The 23,824-nt window shown below is 55.5% G+C and overlaps 5 protein-coding genes across 5 annotated transcripts; 4 read left to right on the top strand and 1 right to left on the bottom strand.

Annotated features, from left to right (window-relative positions):
• Positions 1 to 1,134: 1,134 nt before the first annotated feature.
• Positions 1,135 to 6,374, top strand: MYCGRDRAFT_42817 (uncharacterized protein; the record flags this gene model as incomplete). Its single annotated transcript, XM_003852522.1, has 4 exons — positions 1,135 to 1,639; positions 1,696 to 5,148; positions 5,518 to 6,230; positions 6,267 to 6,374. The coding sequence occupies 4 exons, from the start codon at positions 1,135 to 1,137 to the stop codon at positions 6,372 to 6,374; spliced, it is 4,779 nt and encodes a 1,592-aa protein (XP_003852570.1).
• Positions 6,375 to 9,311: 2,937 nt separating this feature from the next.
• MYCGRDRAFT_93312 (uncharacterized protein) lies at positions 9,312 to 9,641 on the top strand (the record flags this gene model as incomplete). Its single annotated transcript, XM_003852523.1, has 1 exon — positions 9,312 to 9,641. One exon carries the CDS (start codon positions 9,312 to 9,314, stop codon positions 9,639 to 9,641), a length of 330 nt encoding a protein of 109 aa, XP_003852571.1.
• A 3,324-nt stretch (positions 9,642 to 12,965) lies between these two features.
• Positions 12,966 to 19,941, top strand: MYCGRDRAFT_100264 (uncharacterized protein; the record flags this gene model as incomplete). Its single annotated transcript, XM_003852524.1, has 6 exons — positions 12,966 to 13,092; positions 13,357 to 13,902; positions 14,161 to 14,568; positions 14,620 to 14,913; positions 14,971 to 16,874; positions 17,733 to 19,941. 6 exons carry the CDS (start codon positions 12,966 to 12,968, stop codon positions 19,467 to 19,469), a joined length of 5,016 nt encoding a protein of 1,671 aa, XP_003852572.1.
• Positions 19,942 to 20,084: 143 nt separating this feature from the next.
• On the bottom strand, positions 20,085 to 21,619 carry MYCGRDRAFT_109553 (uncharacterized protein; the record flags this gene model as incomplete). The annotated part of the gene is made up of 1 exon (XM_003852192.1): positions 20,085 to 21,619. One exon carries the CDS (start codon positions 21,429 to 21,431, stop codon positions 20,085 to 20,087), a length of 1,347 nt encoding a protein of 448 aa, XP_003852240.1.
• Positions 21,620 to 21,747: 128 nt separating this feature from the next.
• On the top strand, positions 21,748 to 23,307 carry MYCGRDRAFT_72288 (uncharacterized protein; the record flags this gene model as incomplete). The annotated part of the gene is made up of 2 exons (XM_003852525.1): positions 21,748 to 23,086; positions 23,143 to 23,307. The coding sequence occupies 2 exons, from the start codon at positions 21,944 to 21,946 to the stop codon at positions 23,305 to 23,307; spliced, it is 1,308 nt and encodes a 435-aa protein (XP_003852573.1).
• Positions 23,308 to 23,824: the final 517 nt, after the last annotated feature.

Below are 23,824 nucleotides of genomic sequence, written 5' to 3'. Positions count from 1 at the left end.
GGAACTGAAAGGACCCGACTTCACGACATACGCAATCATCCGCAGGTGTCCCTCTAGGTAGAGAAGTCGAAATTCGGCGTAGACGGCGGCAGGTATCCGCGGGTTGACAGCACGAGGCACGATCCCCGACATTGGATCTCTTGACATCAACAGTATGGATGGCATTGTGGAGGAAGCACACAATGATACAGCAATTCTCTCCTCAATAATGTGCAGCAGTAGTAATGGTAACCCTTGCAAGCACGGCATGACTACGGAATCCAGTCCCCGAAATGTCCTGACATCTCCCATCCAAAAGTGTGTCGGGGAAAAGTCTCACTGTGCCATCTCATGATTTAGCCTTCTCCGGTATCCTTCCCTCGCCCGCCAAGATCGTCTCTCTCTCTTCTGTCGCTTACCTTAGCCTAGCGACATGTCCAACCGTCTCGCCCTCTTTGTCCCTTGCCATCTCTTTTCTATACCACAACCCACCCTTCCTCCCACCTCCGACATCGCCGGCTCTCTCGCGTGTCCGCCGTGCACACATATCGACCAACTCTGATTTGATATCGCGCGATTCAGCCCGGCCGACTTGGAACTATTCCCTACTTTCCCCACGACAGATCACTGCACTGCAGTCCGCGTGTGTTGCTACCTGCACGGTCGACGCCCATCGCCACTGCGGCGTCCGTTCTTTACCCAACCCTCTTCCCCAAAACACCATTTTGTTGGCCCTCACGCCTGTACACACTCACGCGACTGACGACACCCGACTGATGTGTCACTTGGCCGACGGCGCGTCAGATCGTCATGACACAGACTGCCGCAGATGAGGTTCCCTCATCCCAGGTTGCGGCCGAGGGGTCAAACCCAACAAACGGAGGTTCGAAACATTCATCACGTACCGCCGCCCCGGCGTCGAGAATGTCTCCGCCCGTCGCATCTACCGGCTTTCAAGCCATCAATCATCGACCCGCGACGGAAAATGCTCGAATCGAGGGTTCCGCAGCCAACCAACAACGCGGCAGCATGACACCACCGATCGCCGGCGGATCGGTCACACACCCTGCTCCGCAAACCGCACAAACGTCTGCACCTGCCACTCAACCTGTTGCCAAAACATCCATGGAAAGCGGCGATGCCTCAGATGCTGCCATGGATGCGACATACGGCACGCGGTCGCGCAACCGGACGAATAATCGGCCAAACTATGCCGAGGATCAAGAAATGGATTTCGAAATGTCATCTACTGGCGCGTCAAGGAAAAAGGTCGCCGCTGATGCGTCTGCAAATGGCACTCCCGACAGTCGAAACGAAACTGCCACATCATCATCAGCGACCGCCGCATCAATTCACGCAGCCAGCAGTAACAGCAAAGTCCCGGCTTCTGGCGGCGCCAAGGATCCAACCCCAGCTACCTCCAGCAGGAAGCGCAAGGCTGCTGGCGCTCCCGCTTCAAACCTGAACACGCCTGTATCATCCACGCCACCGCCTTCCGGCGCACGCAAGACCGCGTCGACGATTGTGCCGCCGCCGTCGTCGTCGTCTTCTCACACAATGGCGCGCGAAACAAATATCATGACATTCTCTAAATGTCGAAGCAGCCTGAACAAAAAGGACGAGTTGGTATCTGATGATGGCCAGAAGTTGTCTGTCAATGGTAAGCTCAAAATCGATAGCAACAGATCTTCACCATGCTAACACTGTCATTTCTAGATCATGTATATCTTGTCTGCGAGCCTCCCGGCGACCCATACTACCTCTGCCGGATCATGGAATTCCTGCACGTCGATACAGACAATCCCAATTCTCCCGTTGATGCGATCCGCGTAAATTGGTACTACCGTCCGCGCGATGTACAAAGATTCAGCAGCGACACACGATTGGTCTTCGGCACCATGCACTCCGACATCTGTCCACTCACATCCCTACGAGGCAAATGCACCATTAAGCATCGATCGGAAATCGAAGACATCGAAGCCTACCGCAAGGAGCCGGATTCTTTCTTCTTTGTTCAGGTCTTTGACCGTTTCATCCGTCGATCATACGAATGCATACCTGTCGAACAGATTATCAACGTTCCGGAGAAAGTCAAGAAGGCACTGGACGAGCGCTGGAAATTTGTCGTTGTTGAGATCGGGCGCGTCAAGGAGCTTACCAGTGCTGCCAAGACGTGCAAGCGATGCGCGCGGTATTGCGCATCCAGCGACTCTGTGGATTGCGCAATCTGCAAAAACGCATATCACATGAATTGCGTACAGCCACCGCTGCCAAAGAAGCCGTCTCGCGGATTCGCGTGGGCCTGTGGGCCATGCAGTCGAGCTTCGGAGCAGAAATTGGAGGCACACAGTACTCCAGCCGGCACAGATGTTGAGGAAGAAGGTGAAGAGGTCGTCGAGGAGGAGGTTCCGGCAGCCTCCAACGACACCACCCGCGCGCCGAGTCCAAGCGGATCGGACATGGTTGTTGATGATCATCCGGCGACCCAAGCCGAGATTGCACTGGCGAAGATGTGGCCTATGAGATATCTTGGAGTCCACGCCAGGGTAGAGGATGCTTTACAATACGATGACCGCGCGATCTACCCTCGAGCAAGCTCTCGACTCGGACCTCGCCATCAAGCCAATACGAACATGTGGCACGGGCGTCCTGTAGAGCTGGTCAAGCCGGCAGAAATCAAGAAACGCTACAACAAGACCAGTGCGCAAAAGACGCAGGGCAAGCTCACGAAGGAGACGGTCGCAGCGATCGAGGCCGACCGGGAGGAGAAATCGAAGCGGCCAAAATGGGTCCAGGATGAGCCGCCTGGCTACGTGGCGCGAGGAGAAGACTACGATGCCAAGGATCCTCGATGCACCGCCAAGTTGATGTTCAAGATGCCCTCCATCGATGAAGCTGTGGAGAAAGAACCAGCGAAGCTCCAAGAAGCGACCGATCGCAACGACAAGTTCGTGGACGATTACATCAATCGTGCCAAGGGCCTGGCACGACAGGTCGGAGTGCCACCGTTCGGGACGAACTTTCTGGATAAAGCGTTCGAGCTTCTCGTGCGGAACAAGTACAGCCAGGATGCAGCTCTGAAACAGCTGCAGAAAGTCGACCGCGTCAAGGACCTGCACGAGCCTGTACTCAGCAAGGCGGATCTGCAAAAGTTTGAAGAAGGTGTGGCCAAGTACGGCTCGGAGCATCGATTGATTCGACTGCACATGAAGACAGATTTGCCGAACGCCGACATTGTACGATTTTACTACCTATGGAAGAAGACGCCCAAGGGTCGTGAAATTTGGGGCAACTATGGAGGTCGCAAGAAGCGCAAGATGGACAACGATGCAGGGGCCAGATTGCAAGCGGAGGTGGCAAATGATGCAGACGACTCAGCGTTTGACAAGGAGAAAGCAGCAAGGAAGAATCGCGGATTCCAGTGCAAGTTCTGCAGCAACACTCACTCGCGGCAGTGGAGGAGGGCTCCAGGAGTCTCACCTGGCCAGACTGCGCCCGCAGATACAAAGGGCAGTAACAAAGACAGCAAGAAAGACCGACCTCTCCTTGCGCTCTGCCTGCGGTGCTGTGGCCTTTGGCGCAAGTATGCCATTCAGTGGGAAGAGCTTGACGAGGCATCGAAGCGAGCGGCATTGGGAGGCGGTCGTGGTCTGAAGCGCAAGCTCGACAACGAGCTGATTCAAGCGATCATCACTGATTCCGCAGAGAAGGCGAACCCTCTTCCTCCGCCGCCCGAGACTTTACCGTCGATTGAGAACGGAGAGCCACCCAAGAAGAAGGCGAAGAACCAGGAAGTTCAACCTGTGGAGCCACCCAAGAAGAAAGAGAAGCCTCCTCCACCCCCGAAGGAGCCGACGCCTCCGCCTCCTCCCATCATTCCTGCTCAGCCGACCTGGAAGGAATTGCCTTGTGCGATCTGCAGAGGGTTCAACGACACCGTTGCTTGCTCTCACTGCAAATTGACCGTGCATCGACGATGCTTTGGACTTGCTGAGAATGAAGGTATCAGACCTGATGGTGGCTTCAAATGGGTGTGCGAACAATGCCAGAACGATCGTAACCCGGCAGTGTCCACCGACTACTCGTGCTGTCTATGCTTGACGGAAGAGACATTGGTCGACCTTGTTGAGCCTCCGCGTGTGTCTCACAAGAAGAAGACCGATCGCGAGAGGGAGAAGGAGCGCTTGGAGAAGGAACTCGCCGACAACATGCGAATCGAGTACCGCAACAAACAGCTCAACCTCAACCGCTCCCCGATTCCACGAGAACCGCTGAAGCGGACGACGGGCAATAATTGGGTGCACGTCTACTGCGCAGTGTGGGCGCCTGAGATCCGTTTCAGCGATGCGAAGGCTCTAGAGGTGGCCGAAGGCTTCCCACTCATCCCGCAAGCTCGCTTCGAGGCGGTCTGCAAGCTTTGTAAGAACAAGGACCACCAGAATCGGACCCGAGACAATGCCGGAGCATGTATCAGCTGCCTTCAATGCAGCGCATACTTCCACGCTTCTTGTGCGTTCGAAGCTGGGTACACTTTCGGATTCGATGTCACTCCCGTAAAAGGGTCGCGCAAAGACCAGGTCATTACCGCGACCCTCGGGCAGGAGACTGGAGCAGTCACTGCTGTAGTCCTCTGCAAGGAGCACGTCACGAAGACTGAGCTGCACCCAATCAACGAGATCGAGGACGAGCAAGGCACAACAGCGTTGCAAGTCTTTGTGGAGAAGTACAAGCAGGCTGATCTGACTTTGACCGGAACCGTGCGCAAAGCAAATATGGCTCAGCTCACCAAGGACAAGAGCCAACTATCAGTGCTGGCTGCCCAGAACAGCACTCGAAGGGAGTCCGGTGCCCAGAGTATTGCCGCAGCTGTTAAACGCGGCTCCAGAAATTCGACCGTCGGAGACACGAAGACCGAAGCCGAAGACGAAGCCTCGAGCATCGGAGACGTACCGGCGCCTGAGCGTCGTTGTGTCAAGTGCGATATCGATGTGACCCCGAAGTGGCACCTCGTTCCCAAGGACACACCAGCTCGGGAGTCAGCTCAGGCAATATCTAGCATTCTGAATGGAACCTCGGACCCCGACAAGCCTACAGATCGACCCGCTCAGAACACGAGCGCAGAGCTCGCGCGACCGGCAGACGTTTCAAACCCACCTATTGGAGTACCTGGTCGGCCGTGGGAACTGGCGAGGCCTGCGATCAACGGCGAGCACCAGCCCAGCGACGGATCGCCTGGCATGCAAAACAGTCAGGCTCATCAGAGTGCCGCCAATGGACCTACATCAAATGGAGATGCCCGACCGCCGCAGGGCGACGTAGCCATGACGGGTGTTGATGACGAATATCATACTCACGCGTTGCCTCGATTTCAAAACCCCGCCGGCCCGCCTGTGTTGGAGCATGAGCAAATTGCCGAGGAGGGTCCCCAGGATTATTTATGCCACAAGTGCTTCCTCAAGAAGAAGCTAAACCCGACTCCTCCACCGGAAGATGGTGCATCGCGCATGCCGCTTTCTTCGCCAAGTGGGACCCAAACAGAGGCCAACAAAGCGCACAAGGTGGAGCCGCGTTCCATCGAGGAGCAATTCCGCGTCTGGGATGTGCCTCCACCACGACCTCCGCCAGCGCCCTCGCCGCTTCCGGGACAGATGAATGGCATGTCCCATCCTCTCTTTGGAGGACCCCCGGGACCACCAAATTATCCTCCTGCTCCGCACTATGGACCAAGCGCCTATCAGTCTCACCCGCCCCATGGACCACCTCCACCGATGCACGAGCGGCACAACAGCAACAATTACGGCTTCCAGCAGCAGCCACCGCCACATCAGGGGTCCTATCCGCCTCAAGGCTCGCCTAATATGCCAGCATACCCAACAACGCAGCAGAGGCATGCTCACATGAATGGCTACCCACCAAATGGGCCACCAATGTCTAACGGCATGCCATCCTCTCACAATTCTCAGCCTCCTCCCATGCACTCCCCAGGTGGCTATTCACAGCATCCGCCCCATCCTCATCATCAACCCTCGCCGTACAGCGACTTCCAACTGCATCGGCCTCCGCCGCCTCCTATGCATGGTTCAATGTACGGTCGGTCCGAGTCGATGGACGGTCCGCCACCGCTGCCACGACAACATCAACATCAGCAGCAGCAGCAGCAGGCACCGCAGCCACCTCCACCAGCTCAGCAGCAGCATGCTCCACCGCCGCCGAATCCAATGATCGATCCGCAACTCATGGGACCAGACCCTGTACCCGGCCCTGCTTGGCCTCAGGAACATCCACAGCCGACAACGCCTCGAGGTGGACAACCTCCGCCTGCTACAGCGCCGCCGAATGGTACGAATGTGTCTGGCGCAAGTGCGAGCCCGAATTTGATGAACCTCATTCACTGAGGAGGGATGCACGAATGAGCGATGTATGGATGTGCAAGCGAACATGAGGGTTTCATTTGTGTTGAAGAGGGTGAAAGGTAGAGTTCAGTCTCTGTAGAGGTAGAAGGAAGAGGGCCGCATGATGCTGTGAGGTGTACTACTTTACTGTAATGGAGCGATCTGGTGTATGATACCCAATATCGCGAATGCGATACTTTTGTTCGAAGCGAACATCACTTACATACTCTCATTCATACCTTATGCTTGTCTTCCGACATGATAGTCTCATTGCCTTGACCGTTCCATGCTGGTCTTGCTCCTGCCGGTTTGAGGCGGTACATGTTGAACTCACAGTCATGCTCCAAACTGCCAATTCCAGCGCCGCGACTTCAACCGCCGACCAGACACTTGACCAACAACCCAGAGTTTTGACCACCACGCTGATAGTGGAGCAACGAGACCAGCACTTGAAGCCCGACGCGTCGACCATGGGTCGCGCATACAGCGAGGTATGAGCGCACACCGCACCTCACTCCCTGTCCTTTACCGCACCGCTGCCGCCATGCCTATCACTCGCCGTCAATCTTGCGATACTCGGCCACCACCAATAAACTGACACCCCCACCCTACAGGAGCAGCGCAACCGCGTCAAAGCGCTCCTGGAGGCCAATCATGATGAAGAGTCGATTGAGAAGGAAACCGGCGTGTCCGATCGCACGGTCCGGCGGTGGAAACTAGAACTCGAGCGCACCGGGCGCATCGGCAAGGTAAGTAGCCTTCAACAAGCGGCTGCGGCTGCGTTGCGGCGTGAGAAGAATGGTGGTGTTGACGGAATGCAGCCTCCCGAAGCTCGGACGGGACGACATCGAGTGCTGAGCGCGGAGATCGAGGCGGTGAGTCTGTCTGTATTACGGGTCGAGGGAGCGTTGCGCTGATGTTCTGAACAGGCTCTCTTCGAACATGTCAAGGACAAACCGGACATGTCTGTCGATGACATGCTTTGGTGGTTGTATGATACCTACAAGATTGTCGTCGGAACGCGGACGATTCGAAGAGTGTTTGAGCGGAAAGGCGACAAGGTCAGGGCGAAGGGTGGTCGGAGAGGGTCACGCAAGAGCAATGCACGAGAGGAGGATGAGGATGAGGACGACGATGAGGAAGAGGTGACCTTGCCTCCGCAGCCGACTGGCGTGCAGCAGCAATACCAATCGCCATATGCTCCGATAGCACAACAGGCCAGTGCTGCTGAGCAACAGCTTGCCCAGGCTCTGCAAGTGCAGCAACATCAACAACATCAACAGCAGCACCATACCCCACAACAGCAGACTCTACCGCCGCCCTACCCACCAGCACTGCCCATGGAGCTCGAAGGCGACATGCCAGATGATGAGGAAACCATTCAACTCCAGTTGCAACAAATCGCCCTGCAGAAGCGTGAGGTCGAGCTGAAGCTGCGGATGCGACAATTACAGAGCGGAAAGGGAACGCCAGCGTCCGGCCGTAAGGATTCCGGCGGTCGCCCCTCGACTTCGACTCTGTACAATCCTGCGGCGGTCGTCCCAAGTGGACCGAAAAGGGACTCGCGCAGCAAGAAGAAGATTGAGGAGTCCAAGAAGCGCACGGCGGAGCGGCAAGAGCGCATGCTTCGCGATCTGGAACGGCGGAGCAGAAGACGAGACCATCTGACAGCGGAATGGGTCAACAGTAAGGACATCTGGCCGCTGCGTGCTCAAGGTATGCTGGCAGACCTCATGCATCAGTACTCGTGCTACGCATACAGCCAGAGCACCGCCGAGACGTTCGAGGTCATGTACCGCGAATTGTACCAACTTGTCGATCTCACCAAAGGCGACTGGGTACCTGGCATCCACGACGACATGCTCCGCGAACGCATGAAGCGCAAAATGGGCCAGCTCCGGACGAAGATGCAAAAGTCCGGCGAGATCCTGCCCCGTACGGATGGTTACAGCGGTTTCACGAAAGCAGAGAACTACACAGGTGAGCAGGCCGGCGCGGCGCTCGGCGATGAGAGCGAGATCGTGCCGGAGATGCAATCACACGTCGACATGCAAGTTCAAGCGCAAGCCGGCGCGGCGCAGATGCAAGAGGATCAAATGCATTACGAGCCTGTCGTGCCGGATCATCAGCAGCAGATGCAGGATCACTCCCAGCTACAGGACCATTCTCAACTGCAGGACCACAGCCAGATGCAGGCGTCGAATATGGGATACATGATGGGCAATCAGGGGCCGGGTCAGTACCCTATGATGGACCATACTGGCATGATGCCGTACGGGACTATGAATGGCCAGTCGGGAGGCATGGTCATGTAGGAAGTGGCGGAGCTTTCGTCGTGATGGGTCATTCTTGCTTGCCTGGAGGGTCGGACGTGAGCGTCCTTTCTACCTATGATACCACGAAGCTTTTGCTATATAGCTCCTTATCGAAGATACTTTCCTCGGCTTGATCACGACCTGTTCAGACCAACGTGATAATAATCTGCCGCTCTGCCGGCTTTCCTCGTACGCCCGACGGTGTGCCTGCATCTCGACAAGTACGCGCGTCCACTGCGTCAATCAGGTTTCGAAATCTTCGTCCTGCGAAGAAAACCACTCGCACCTCTGAAAGCTGCATGACGTCGCACAACCGATACGCCAGACAGCGACCCGAGAGCTGGTCTCGAGGCGGGGCACATCCAATCTCTTGCTGTGCTTCGTGAAGGCATTATGCACCGCAACATCCCAGCACAAAGTATCCATTGTGGTCGTTCGAAACATCTTCACAACCTCCCGGTGGTCTAGACTCACGACTCACTTCGCACCAAATATCTTGTCTTGTCCGCGCTATATAGCCACGACACTCGTGTTCGTTTCTTGACCCCGCCATCGACACGACTCACGACTTTGAGCCGCGGCGAATACATCATTCACTTGGCATGTCACGAGCTTAACCACGAAGATGTCGTTGATCGACGACGGCAGGAACAGCAGCAACACCACGACAATCAAACCCTCCGATCCATTCGCCCTACCACCGCCGGACGTCTTACGCGACCTCGCGCGCAAGCAAGATGAACGGGCAAAAGCTATTCGAGAACGACGACGGCATGAGGTAGGAGGTGTGCATGGCAAGGTTGATGAGGAGACGCAGGCGGCGCAGATTATTCAGAGGAATTATCGGGGTCATCGGGATCGAAGAGCACTGAAGGGATGCGGATTGGATCCTTCAACGAGATGGTTAGAGATCGTGAAAGAGAGTAAGGCATTTGCCAGTGATGAGCAGGGTTGAATTGGGGAGGCTGATACATTTTCTCAGCACACTATAATTCCCTCAATCGTCCCAAGTCGAACGTCACTCGGTTTGATGCAAACAGCCCAAAGCAGCGAACACGACTACGATGGACACAGGCTGGCGCAGCGGCTCTCCGGGCAGGCAGCGATGACACGAGCGAGGACGAAGGCGAGGACGCGGAGATTAAGAGACAGCGCAAGGCGCAGCGGGAGAAGCATGCGAAGACAATGGGGATTGAGTACTTCCTTGAGATGGTGGATACGAAACATCGATATGGCAGTAATCTGAGGAGATATCACAAGGAGTGGACTGCGGCAGATACGAAGGAGAACTTCTTCTACTGGTTAGATGTTGGATCGGGCAAAGATCTGGACTTGCCGGATCGACCGAGGAAACGATTGGATACGGAGCAGGTGCGGTACTTGTCGCGAGAGGAGCGCAAGAAGTATCTCGTTCGAATCGACGCTCAAGGCCGCTTCGTTTGGGATAGAACAGGAAAACCCATCACCACTTCGCCGTACTTCCGCGATAGTATCGACGGGATCGTACATGAGAGTGCAACCACTCCCACTTGGCGAGAGGTCACAACGGGCGAGAAGGAGGAACCTCGACAGTGGCCTTCGGACGACTCGTCTTCCATGTCATCGACCATCAGCACGGGTAGCGTTGAAGATGGGCAGAAGTATGCGAATGAGGAGTTTCATGACGCCAAAGGTCTGGCCAAAATCAACCATCTCTCCGTCGACACGTTGATGAATCACCTCCTCCGAAAGACGACGAAGAAAAATGTTTGGATATTCGTTGCAGACACCTCATTCCGGCTTTACCTTGGCATCAAACAATCAGGAGCTTTCCAACACTCGTCCTTTCTGAAAGGCGCGAGAGTGAGTGCCGCGGGTCTGATCAAGATCAAGCGCGGCCAGGTTCGGAAGCTTTCACCTCTATCTGGACACTATGCTCCGACGAGCAGGCTCTTCCGCGAGTTCGTTCGTAATCTCAAGGAGGCGGGAGCAGACCTCAGTCGGCTGAACATCTCTCGATCGTATGCTGTGATCCTTGGACTGGAGAGCTACGTCAAAGTAAAGAAGCGGGCGAATACCATTACACAGAAGGGCAAGGATATTCTGAACCCGGAAGAAAAGAAGAAGCGTGAGGAGGCTGAGATGGACAAAAGTCAGAGTGCAGCGCGGGAGAGAGAGGTCGTGCAAAAGGAGCGAGAGCACTACCGAAGAACGTCGAGCATGAGCTATCGCTTGAAGAAGAAGCTGGGCATGGAGGAAAGGGACAATCTTGAAGCGGGAGGCAGTCAATTGGGTGAGCCGCTTGAAGCGGAGAAGAAGACGACCGGGTAAACGATTGATGGTTTGGCACTATTTGCATCGGGCGATCCTTCTTGGTCCTGGTTTTATTAGCGTAAACGATACCAATGCTGCGACGACTTTCATGCGAACGAAGCTTTGTACAGAGTCGTCGTCCCTGATCAATTCGCGTTGCAGGTTTTCGTGTGCAGATGGCATACAAAGACATGACGAGAAGCCGAGGATATATTTCGGCGGTGTGATAAGAAGGCTGGCAAAAGTCGGATGCTACGCGGACAGTCGCAAGGTCACTCCTGGTACAAGGGAGGCTTCACAATGGCGCAGGAAATGACAAGCCACGCCGGAATCCGCAGGTTGACTGGGTTCCTGCATCGATTAAAAGCCATTGAACCTAGGGACGAGACATTGCTGCCGAAGCATTGAGGGAACGATTGGACGAGACTGTCACAATGAGCGGACTTTGCTACACACTCAACCGAGAGGATACATAGCACCTCGTGTCAGTTGGCTGCTTCTGACGAAGACGAATGCGAGCGAGGGATGCTGGAGCAAGCTGTCCAGCGCCAGGTTCCGCGTGCTGTCCCGTGCACCAGAGAAGTCGTGCACCCATGAGAAGCTGTGCTCGCGCCGTGATGAGACACGTCGTAAAGTGATTTGGCATGAATGAACAACGAGGCGTCTAGTTCCAGAGCCAGTGAGCCCCGTAGATGTGACATACCTGGGAGGATCACCTCGACCCGTAATTTTGATTGGAAACAAGTCCACAGTCGGCTCTACTCCCACCTTCGAAGAGATGGCTGAGAACGAATCGCCCAGCCACAGGAGCGGAGATCATCGATCTTGTGGGCCGCATAAGAATGATGCAAGTGCTGGCAGCTGTGTGTAACAAGAAGAGGTTCGCGTGCAGGAAGACTGAACGAGAAGTTGGAAGAAGGGAAGAAAGACGGGACGTTGAAACTCGCGTGCCTTAGGTAAGCGGGCGCATGGGAGACTAGCGCGACCTAAATCGCATGGCCTCTTCAAAGTATAACTCAATAAGAACGACCTCACTTCCTCCATACCACCAGTCAAAGTACGCATCCATCGGACTAGACACAAGCGACGACGTCGGGAGCAAGCAAATTCCTCCGCGCTCAGAGAGACCACCCCAAAACACAGCCGCGCAACGCAGACTGCCAATGTGAGATGTGCTGCAGCCATGCTCCATCCCTGTCGGAATCCCACACCCACTTTGTCGAACCCTTTGAATCGTGGAGCTCGTCCTTGATTTACACGTATCTGCACCATCATCAGCCACGCCACGCGACATTCAAGACCCACCACGGTCGGACCCGGATCTGATTCCTGGAAAGTGAACGCTCGATGAAACGCTCATGCATTCGGGTCTCCACGATTCTCTCGCGCTTGGGAGAGTTCTATTCGTTGCTGGCGAAGGCACTCCATGCGAACTGCGGAAGGCGCGTAGAATGTGACGTTGCAATTCCGGCCGAACGGTCTTCAATGTGGATGATGAGGTCACGAAGCAGCTTCTCACCATCCACAAGGACCACAACCTCTTGGAATCCCAGCAAGGTGGCGTCTCTGCTCCCGGCAGAACCTGCTTCTTCCCAACGTCGTGCCTGTCACTGGCCACACGAGGCGTAAGCTATCCAACCTCGCCATGCTCCAAGCTCCATCGGCTCGAATGTGCGTCATTCGATGATCCTCGAACGGCTGTCGGGCGCTGTGTGTCGCGACGCTGTGTTCAATATCCTGTTATGTGCCTCGCCAACAGCTGCACGTTATATCACTGGTAGGACCTGCTTTCTAGCCACACTTTTGCTCTTTTCGCCCAATCTCTCTTCCCTTCCCCTACATCCTATTTGCGCCCCATCGCATGACTGATCGATACGCGTATTACTCTTTTCCTCCCACTCCGACGAAAACAACTCCCACTTCGTCCCGCCACAACTCCCGTAATACTACCCCAATCACATACCCAAAACCACCCAAATTGCCCAGCATGGCGCCCTCTCCAGCTGCAGGGAAGCCACAGACGGGCACACCAAAAACTCCCACGAAACTTGCACGAAAGCCTGGACAAACGCCGCAAAAGTCAACGCCGCAGAAGTCAACACCGCAGAAGCTGGGTCAATCAGCCTCCGCCAGCAAGCCGGCACCATCAACACCAAAGGCTCCTCAAACTCCCAAAAACCCCACAGATTCCCCGAAGCTTCCGTCGCGACCAGCTGCTGGTGATAAGGCGGGAGAGACTGCCGGTAATGCCAAAGATGCAGCATCTGGCGCAGCCGCAAAGACTCAGAAACAGCCTGAGTCTCCGCAAACAGTGCCGACTAACGAGGACGATGATGATGACGTGGAACATGAGAACGAAGACGATGACGATGACGAAGGCCCAATGAGTAAGGTGACAGACGCTACCCAGAAGCCCAAGAAAGGTCTTCAATCCGCAGCACCCGAGCCCATTGACGACGACGAAGATGATGCCGTGGAGGGAGCCCAGGACCAAAGCGCAGAAACCGCTCAGGACGCCGAGTCCGAAGGCGAAGACATCGCTGACGATACGACTGAAAAAGCTGGCGACACCATCCAGTCTGCAGACGATGAGAGCGAGAAGGCCGGATCCAAGCAACAGCAGACCAAGGGCGGCAAGTCCGGCAAAGGCCTGCTCAGTGGAGCTCAGGGTCTGGCTGGCAAGGCGACCGGTATCGTTGGCAAAGGCGCCAAAGACTCTGCTGCTAAGGCGAAGGAAGCTCCGACGGAGGCAACGGAGGGTGCTGAGGAGAGTGTGTCTGGCGCCACCGATGCTGCGGACGACGCGACGGAGGAGGGCAAGAAGGTCGCTGGCGAGGGAACAGACGAAGCCGGCGACGAGGCTGGCGATGAAGAGGACGAGGAGGATCAGGCGGAGGACGCGGAAGATGAAGACGAGGAAGACGGTCCTCTTGGAGACGCCGTTAAGAAGACTGAAGGTGCCGCCGAGCAAGCTGGCGACCTCGCGAAAGATGCCAAAGATGATGCTGGCGAGGCTGCCAACGGTGCTAAGGGTCAAGCTGAGGGTGCCGGACAAGAGGCCGAAGGTCAAGCTGAAGGTGCTGGCGAAGAGGTCGAGGGTCAAGCTGAGGACAATGTGAACGGCGTCAAGGATGAAGCCGAGGACGCCACTGATGGCGTTGACGCCGACGAGACTGTCAAAGGCACCAAGGACACTGCCGAGGATGCTGCTGAGGATGCCACTGGCGAGGATGTCAAGGACGACCAAGACAAAATCAACACCAACGACATCAAGGTTCCCGAAGGCTTACCTGTTGACCTTTCCGTTCTCAAAGGACTGGAGGTCGACGATGACGGCCAAGTGTACGATGGAGAAGGCAACGCAGTCGGACGTCTCGCTGAAGGTGACGCCGAGGATCTTGCTGGCTACCCGATCGGAGACGACGGAGAGATTCTTGATGATGACGGCGATCTCGTTGGTCGTGTCGAACTCCTACCCGAGACTGTCCGAAAGCAACTCCAGGCCGCGCAGGAGGATGGCGAAGAGCTCCCAGAAGGCGCCGATGACTTCATGAGCCAGTTTGACGCTGCTGAGGGCCAACTTGAGAACGGTGTCGACGAGGCTGAGGAAGGCGTTGAGCAGGCTTCGGAGACTCTCCCAGCCGTGTCCATTCTTGAGGGACTCACCTGCCAGATTGACGGACTTGTCTACGATGATGAAGGCAATACCGTCGGTCGTGTCGTCGATGGTGACCCGCAAGAGCTCCAGAACGCTACACTCAACTCCCAAGGCGAGTTCATTGATGAGGATGGAAATGTCATTGGCCACGCTGAGATCCACGAGGATACCGAGGAGCTCGTTGAGCAAGGTGTCTACGAGCCTGCATCACAAACCCAAGCCGCTGCTCAAGATACCGCCGAGGGTGCCGAGCAAGAAGGAGATGAGGTTGCCGGTGGTGCTGAGGACGCCGCCAAGGATGCTGCCGAAGAGGCTGCACCGACTGAGATCGAAGACCAACTACCCGGCATCGAAGCACTGCAAGGCAAAGAACTCAACGAAGCTGGTGATGTTCTCGATGATGAGGGCAATGTGCTCGGCGGAATTGAGGACGAAGAGCTCCGACAGAAGATCATCGACGGTGAACTGGACCCGCAAGAGCTCAAGGTGGACGAGGAGGGCAACGTTGTCGATGAGGAAGGCAATGTTCTTGGCAAGACTGAACTTGCTGAGGGCGTGGCCGAGAAGCTCTCTGGCGCTCACACCAAACTCGACTTCCGCATTCTCGACGGCAAGCGAGTGAACAAGAAGGGCAAAATCTTCAATGATGACGGCGAAGAGATCGGCGAGCTCATCGATGGTGAGCTCTCGGAGTGTGCTGGCGGCAAGTCCAACGACAAGGGCGAAGTCTACAACAAGAAAGGCGAGCTTGTCGGTCATGTCCGCGTCACGCCCGGCGAAGCTGCGGAGGAGGCCACCAAGGAGTTACTCGAAGACCTCGGCGAGCTGCCAGAGGAGGGCGAGGAAGGTGCCGAGGACGCTGCCGAGGACGCTGCCGAGGACGCTGCCGAGGAAGGCGAGGAAGGTGCTCAGGACGTCGAAGAGGAGACTGAGCCCCAGATGGAAGAGCCATCGCTCTCGATCCTCGACGGCCTCAAGGTCAACAAGAAGGGTCAAGTGCTCAACGAGGACGGTGAGCCAATCGGAGAGTTGACTGCTGGCGAGCTGTCACAATGCGCCGGCAAGAAGATCAATGAGATTGGTGAAGTCCTCGACAAGGACGGCAACGTCATTGGTCACGTACGTACCCTGCCTCAGGAAGTTGAGCAGTCCGAGCCCGAACCAGCGCCGGTCTCAATTTTGGAGGGCCTCAAGGTCAACAAGAAAGGTCAAGTCCTCAACGAGGAGGGTGAGCCGATCGGAGAGCTCACGAGCGGAGATCTCTCCCAAGTCGCCGGCAAGAAGATCAACGAGAAAGGCGAGGTTCTCGATGCGTCTGGCAATGTCCTCGGCACAGTCCGCACTCTGCCTGTCGAGGGTCAGGAGGAGGATGAGGCTCCTGCTGAGGAGGAGGCCGCCGACGATGAAGAGCAGGAAGAAGGTGGACAACAGCTTCCACCGCTGTCGACTTTGGAAGGTCTCTCGGTCAACAAAGCAGGCAAGCTGATCGACGATAACGGTGCCATCGCTGGCGAGTTGGTCGAAGGTGACGCGAAGAAGCTTTCCAAGTCAGGCCTCACCGCAGACGCTGAGGGTCAATTTTGGGACAACAAAGGCCATGTCATTGGTCGTGCGCAGACGGTGCCGCAAGAAGACCCCGAGCAGGAAGCACCATTCGCCGGTCTTGAGGGTCTCCGTGTCGTTGAGGAAGGCTGGGTACAAGACGACAACGGCCACACCGTCGGCTACGTGACCGAAGGTGATGCCAAGAAGCTCATCGGTCGTGTTGTCGACGAAGATGGCGATATCATCGACAAGAAGGGATCTGTCGTCGGCCATGCTGAGCGATACATTCCGGAGGAGGAGGAGGAGGTCACCGAAGAAGCTCCAGATCTCTCCTTCCTTCAAGGCAAGACTTGCACCAAGCAAGGTCTTGTGATCGGAGACGAGAGCATTCCCGTCGCTCGAGTGGTTGAGGGTACTGCCAAGGATCTCGCTGGTCGAAAACTCGACGACAAGGGCCAATTCTGGAATGATACTGGATCCGTGATTGGTAAAGTCGAGCTCATTCCCGAGGCAGAGCGCGAGGCCAAGCCGGAGGGTCCTTTCGCTGGGCTCGATGACTTGAGAGTCATTGAGGGTGGCAAGATCGCCGATGAGGACGGAAACGTCGTCGGTGAGATTGTCGAAGGCAACCCGAAGCGCCTCGTTGGTCTTTCAGTCGATGAGGATGGAGATATCGTCGACAAGTACGGAAATGTAAAGGGCCATGCCGAGCCTTTGCCCGAGGAGGAGCCGATGGACTTCACTGTGCTCGACGGCATGACTTTGAACAAGCAAGGCTTCGTTGTCGATGAGAGCGGTGTGCCATACGGCAAGATCGTCGAAGGCAACCCGTCCGACTTGGCCGGTCGCAAGACTGACGAGAAGGGCTACATCTATAACGATACCGGGAAAGTCGTCGGACGCTGCGAGCCTCTGCCCGAAGAGGAGCGTGTCCGCAAGCCTGAAGGTGCGTTTGCCGGTCTCGATGGCTTGCACGTCGTGAAGGGTGGCAAGGTCGAAGACGAGAACGAGAACATCGTCGGAGAGATCACAGAAGGCGACCCGAAACGCCTGCTGGGCATGCATGTCGACGAGGATGGCGACATCATCGATAAATACGGGAATGTCAAGGGACACGCAGAGCCTCTGCCGGATGATGAAGACGTGGATTACAGCATTCTCGATGGGCTCACCGTCAACAAACAAGGCTTCGTTGTCGACTCCGAGGGCACACCGTTCGGGCGCCTAATCGAAGGCACCGCATCCGAGCTCGCTGGCCGCAAGTGCGATGAATCCGGCTACATCTACAACGACACTGGCAAGGTTGTCGGTAAGTGCGAGCCGATCCCGGAGAACGAGCGTGTCGCTCGCCCAGAGGGACCATTCGCGGGTCTTGAAGGACTTCGTGTCGTCAAAGAAGGCAAAGTCGAGGACGAGGATGGCAATGTCGTTGGCGAGATCACCGAGGGTGACGCCAAGCGTTTGGTCGGCATGAAGGTGGACGAAGACGGCGACATCATCGACAAATTCGGAAACACTAAAGGTCACGCAGAGCCACTGATCGAAGAAGAGGAGACTCCCATCGACAACAGCCCACTCGAGGGCAAGTATCTCAACAAGCAAGGATACGTCGTTGATGAGAAGGGCATTCCTTTCGGTCGCCTGGTCGAGGGCAATGTTTCCGAGCTCGCTGGCAGGAAGTGCGATGAGAATGGATACATTTACGGCGACACGGGCAAGGTGGTGGGGAAGTGCGAGGTCTTGCCTGAGAACGAGAGAGTCGCTCGTCCGGAAGGCCCATTCGCTGGCTTGGAGGGACTTCGCGTCGTCAAGGGCGGATACGTCGAGGATGATGATGGCAACACTGTTGGCCAAATTACCGAGGGAGATCCGAAGAAGCTGGTTGGTCTTCATGTCGACGAGGACGGTGATATCATCGACAAGTATGGCAATGTCAAGGGACATGCGGATCCATGGTCTGAGGAAGAGCAAGCAGAAGCGGATCTTTCGGCGTTGGCTGGCACCACCATCAATAAAGCTGGATATGCAGTCGATGGCAATGGGCAAGTCCTCGGTCGAGTTGTTGAGGGAGACCACAACATCATGGTCGGAAAGAAGGTCGATGGCAAGGGTCAGATCTGGGACAACGCTGGCAATGTCATCGGTAAGGCCGAGCTCACTCACGGCGCTGGTGGTGAGGAAGGACCATTCGCTGGATTTGAGAACCTCGAGATCAACAAGGACGGCACTGTCACCACTCAGAACGGTGACATTGTCGGCCGTGTTATCGAAGGTGACATCAAGAAGCTCCTCGGCCGTACTGTCGACGAGGACGGCGAGATTCTGGACAAGAACGGCAACTCCATTGGCAAGGCTGAGCGATGGGAGCCGGATGAGAAGGAGCGCCGCGTCAATCCAATGTCAGGGTACCGTGTCAACAAGGAGGGTGAAGTCCGCGACGATAATGGTGATCTCTTGGGCAAGCTCACCAGTGGCGATCTGGGTCACTGCGTCGGTCAAGAGATTGATGACGCTGGGAACGTCGTCGATGTCGAAGGCAATAAGATCGGCGAGGTCACACTCATGGAGAACATTGCTGAAGATGAGTACGAAGGCCCTACCGAGGAGGAGCTGGAGGAGGCTCGCAAGCGCGAGGAGGAGCGTGAGATCGCCGGCAAAATGGCGTCCATCTGCTCGCAGACTCTCGAGCGCGTGCAGCCAATCTGCAAGCAAATCACCGACCACATGGAGAAGGCCGATGCCACGCCCAAGGACGAGCTTGATGAGGAAGAGCTCGTCAACAACGTCAAGCCGCTCATCGAGGAGGCCGGCCGCGTCCTCCAAGAATGCAATGGCTCTCTTCGTGGGCTGGATCCCGATGGCAAGATCGCTGCCCAAGCCAAGGGTCGCTCAGGAACTGGCGAGGCCACTCCAGAGGAGCATCGTCTCGCGGAGACCCTCAAGGAGATCACCACCTCGGTCGTCACCACGATCGACAACGCCAAGAAGAAGCTCAACAACATGCCTCATGCGAAGAAGAAGCTCAACCCGCTCTGGGGCTTGATGACTCAACCACTGTTCCAGATCCTCGCTGCCGTCGGTCTCTTGCTGGCTGGTGTGCTCGGTCTGGTCGGACAATTGCTCAACGGACTCGGACTCGGCGGTCTCGTCAACGGTCTTCTCGGTGGCCTCGGCATCAACAAACTTCTCTCTTCATTCGGCCTCAAGGACGACAAGAAAGACGGCAAGAAGAAGGGCAACGCCCTCAGCAACCTTCCGATCGTTGGTGGTATGTTGGGTGGTAAGTAAACCTCAAGATGCGAGGTCACTGTCAAGCACAAGCACAAGCACGCAATCCTCTCCATCTTGCACATTGCACCTAATATGGCAGTGTGGCCATGCTCCAATCTCACCCTTCCATTCATCTCGGGGAGTTGCTTCGAGGAAGCCCGCGTATTGAATCATCTAATTCATCTTCCTTCGCATCAGCTGTGACAGGTTCAAACAACAGCAAAGACGACTCCAGCAAAAAGGATCGAGATGGAAAGGAGGCGGCGGAGGAGACGGAGGAAGCGTTGGATGATTTGAAAAAGATTGGCGGCCCAGTGGTTGTGGCTGTCGAAGCTTGATGAACATTTCCTTGGGTACGAGCTTTTCTTTGTTGGCAGCGAGCGAGCGGGTGCCTCTTGGATTTCTGGTAATGGAAAATGTGCTGGGAGCGATGTGTGTTATTTGGACATTTGTATGTACATCATTTTATGGCATTTCTCGTCTCGGTCAGAAGCATGTTTATTCCATTATGCATCACGATAGCTACACCGTCGCAAGAGATATACAGCGAACCTTCGTGATTGGATCAGCACAAGACACTGTGGAGTAAATGAATATAGGGACCATCTCGTGCTGTGATTACCATGGTACGTATCACAATTCATCTCTCTTGACTTTCTGCTTCTCATCCTCCACGCCCACGTCGAAAGTTCTCTTCTTCGGATTTCTCGGCACATCACCTCTCTCCTGTAGTACCGTGCCGTCACCTCTTCGCGGCAGTTCTTTCTCGCCCTCGGCATTTTGCTTCGCCTCGTCTTCTGTCTTTCCACTCGCCTCTGCCATCTTTCCGATTGCTTCCGAAACTTGTCCTTGCAGCTCACCGCTCTTGCCGGCTTTCGCTCCTGCTCCACCCGCGCCGACACGTACGCCCGCTGCAGGTTGGTCGGGCATGTCGCTTGGGAAGGCCTGGGCGCCGCGAGACGCACTGGGTTGAACGATCAATGGAGCTCGAGAGGAGGAGCTTATCACTGTTTGCGATAGTGTGGTGGCCGGCTGACTAGTCAGAATGCCGGTCAAGGAGAGGAAACCCAAGAAGGGTTTGAAGATGGTCCAGTTGGCGAGGAAGGTGAAGACTCTCCAGAAGAAGAGTGGAAGTTTGAAGAATGGTCCGTAGAGCAGACGGCGGAAGAAGAGCCAGCAGAGTGTTGTGAGGAGGATGTAGAAGGCGGTTTCGAGATACCAGGTGTCGCTCTTTTGGCTTCTGAGAAGAGTTCCGAGAAGATTTCTGCTATTGCTCAGTATTGTGTCGAGATTGCTGTAGTCCTCGCCCAGTTGTGAAAGAGCCGCCGTGGACTCGTCAAATGTCTCCTGCGCAAATCGCGATCTCGAAAGTTCCGTGGAAAGTAGGTCGTGTGTGCGTCGGAGAGCTGCTGTCACGTCGGAAGATGCGTTGACGAGAATCTCGTCTTTATTCAAGTGTTTCAACTGCGGCTTCTTGCTGCGGCCAGAGAATAGCTGGTCGGTGGTTGACTGCGATTCTGTTCCCTGGTCTCCACCACTGGTCTCTATCTGCTCAGCTTCTTTCCGATAGCTTTCCAACAATAGCTCCCGCTCTTTCCTCTTCGCCTCCTCACTCGCAAACTTGGCTTTGATCTGTGCGTTCCGGAACTGCTGTCGCGAATGGACGAGCTCCTCACTCAGACGGACGACCTGAGCGCTGAGTCGTACTTCTTCTCCGTCTTTGCTCTTCCGCCGCCTTTGCAATCCGCCCTCGTTGGTATAGTCTTCGGCCTCCTGCTTGAGGTATTCTAGCTCCTCTTCTAAGTCTTTCAGACCGTCGTGAATCTCCTGCGCAAGCTCAATGCGCACAACGCTATCGCCTTGAAGTGGTTCGGAGCCGGGTTGGAAGCTAAGTTTGGAGAGGCGACTGATAAGGGCATTCGTGGTCTTGAGCGAGTCGGACAGGGCCGTCAACTGATTTGACAGCTCGTTTGCATTCATCGCATGAGCAAGGGAGTTGTTGTAAGAGCTCTGTGTGCCCGTTGTTCTGGGATGACGTATAAATCGTTGAAGCTAAAGGTATTCGCACCACCAAGGTTACAGATATTCCGTGTCGCGTCGTGCTTCTCGTGTCGCGTTGAGAGTTTCCTGTAATTTTCTGCGGACAAATGGGTTTCAGCGTCGTGTCTGCCCGCGGAGACGAAAATGGGTTGTCGAAGTGGTCAATGTCCTGGGCTGATCCCGGTTTGAGCAGCAGATGGCAACAGCTGTCCCTCCGCGGACAACTTTATTTATACGATCACCAACCGTGAGATTCCCACTCGTCGTCCCTTTTCACACGATCCCGAACGCCTTCAGTCGCTGAAGCTACTGCTCATAACAGACAGTCTGCTTTTTGCATGCCTTTCGTTTAATCCCTCCACTGCGACTTCGATCGGCTCCACAGAATTGAGAGTTACCCTGATACCCACACTTCGACGTTGAAGTGGACAACCACCACTTCCACCACCACAATGCCCGTCAAATCACGATTCACAAAGCTCGATGCGTTCTCGAAAACGGTCGAGGATGCCCGCATCCGAACAACCTCGGGGGGCTTCGTCACAGTGTTCTCAATGCTCCTGATCATATGGCTGGCATGGGGAGAATGGTCAGACTACCGCAGGATCACAATTCAACCGGAGATTATCGTGGACAAGGCGCGAGGAGAAAAGATGGAAATTCACTTGAATGTGACCTTTCCCCGGATACCCTGCGAGCTACTCACACTCGATGTCATGGATGTCAGTGGTGATGTTCAGACAGGAGTCTTGCATGGAATTGTCAAGACCAGGCTGAAGCCCGAATCCGAGGGAGGCGGCGACATCGACAAGGGCAGATTGCAGGTCAACGAAGTCGAAGAAGCGGCGAAGCACCTCGCGAGAGACTACTGCGGAGACTGCTATGGTGCGCCGCCTCCTGCCAATGCTATCAAGTCCGGTTGCTGTAATACCTGTGCTGAAGTCCGCGAGGCTTACGCCAGCGTGAGCTGGTCGTTCGGGCGAGGCGAGAATGTGGAGCAATGTACCCGTGAACATTACAGCGAGCATCTTGACGAGCAGCGCAAGGAGGGATGCAGGGTCGATGGTGTCATTCGTGTCAACAAGGTCGTGGGCAACTTTCACTTCGCACCCGGAAAGAGCTTCAGCAACGGCAACATGCACGTCCACGACTTGGAGAACTATCTCACAGGCGGAGGAGACCACACTCCCTCTCACATCATTCATCATCTCCGCTTCGGACCTCTCCTGCCGGAAAGCTACAAGCACAGGGTTCGAGACACGGAGAGACATTGGTCGAACAATCACCACCTCAGCCCATTGGACGGCTTCAGACAGGAGACGAACGAGAAGGCATACAACTACATGTACTTCGTCAAGGTTGTACCCACGGCCTACCTGCCGCTCGGATATGAGAACCTGCCCTCGGTCGGCGACTACCCACACGAGCACGCTCATGTGGGCGAGTATGGAATTTCCCACGGCAGCAGTATCGAGACTCACCAATACTCGGTGACCTCGCACAAGCGACACCTCGGAGGTGGAGATGCAAATGACGAAGGTCACAAGGAGCGGCTGCATGCTCGGGGAGGCATTCCAGGGGTGTTCTTCTCATACGTAAGTGTAGTGCTAATAGGTCGACATCTTTCGTTCGTACTGACGTGTTTGTGCAGGACATCTCTCCCATGAAGGTCATCGATCGTGAAGTACGCGCGAAGTCTTTCTCAAGCTTCCTGGTCGGTATCTGCGGTGTGCTCGGAGGTACCTTGACAGTGGCCGCTGCCGTTGACAGAATATGGTTCGAGGGTACTCAAAGAGTGAAGAAGCATGCGAATTAAGTGTATCTAAGAGCGTATGGAAGGCATGTATTCTGCATCTGAACAATGTCGAAGGACAGTATGTGTGGCTTCTGACAAGGTCAATGAATATTGCGGTGTGTCTCTACCTCTCACCGTAGATCACTTGGTTGACGAACTTCTGATAGTTGCCACTTTGACTTGTGGGTGAGTGATGTTCACTTTGGTCCTGCTTCTGTAAATGCATGCCATCTCACGAGAGTGCAGTGATCGGATGACTCGCCTCACTTGAGCCAACCCCTGCTTCCTCTTCCTTCTTTAGCTCCCCTTTCTTTCTCCACCTTCAATCAACATCAAACATCCTCCCCTTTCCAACACAACAACTTTTATCCTCACAAAGCCACACTCTCGCCTTTCCAACACAAAGACAACACATCTCAAGATGCCTCCAGGACAAACCATCCCAAGCAACCTCTCGTGGGCCGTGGCGAAGAAGGTCTGCACGCAGCAAGACATGGAACGCCTTGCGTGTGCCTACCTGAACGCGACTGAGGCCGTG

Source organism: Zymoseptoria tritici, chromosome 5 (assembly GCF_000219625.1).
Source record: "Zymoseptoria tritici IPO323 chromosome 5, whole genome shotgun sequence".
In the NCBI taxonomy this organism is placed as follows: Eukaryota; Fungi; Ascomycota; class Dothideomycetes; order Mycosphaerellales; family Mycosphaerellaceae; genus Zymoseptoria; species Zymoseptoria tritici.
This window is presented reverse-complemented; position numbering and strand designations above follow the sequence as displayed.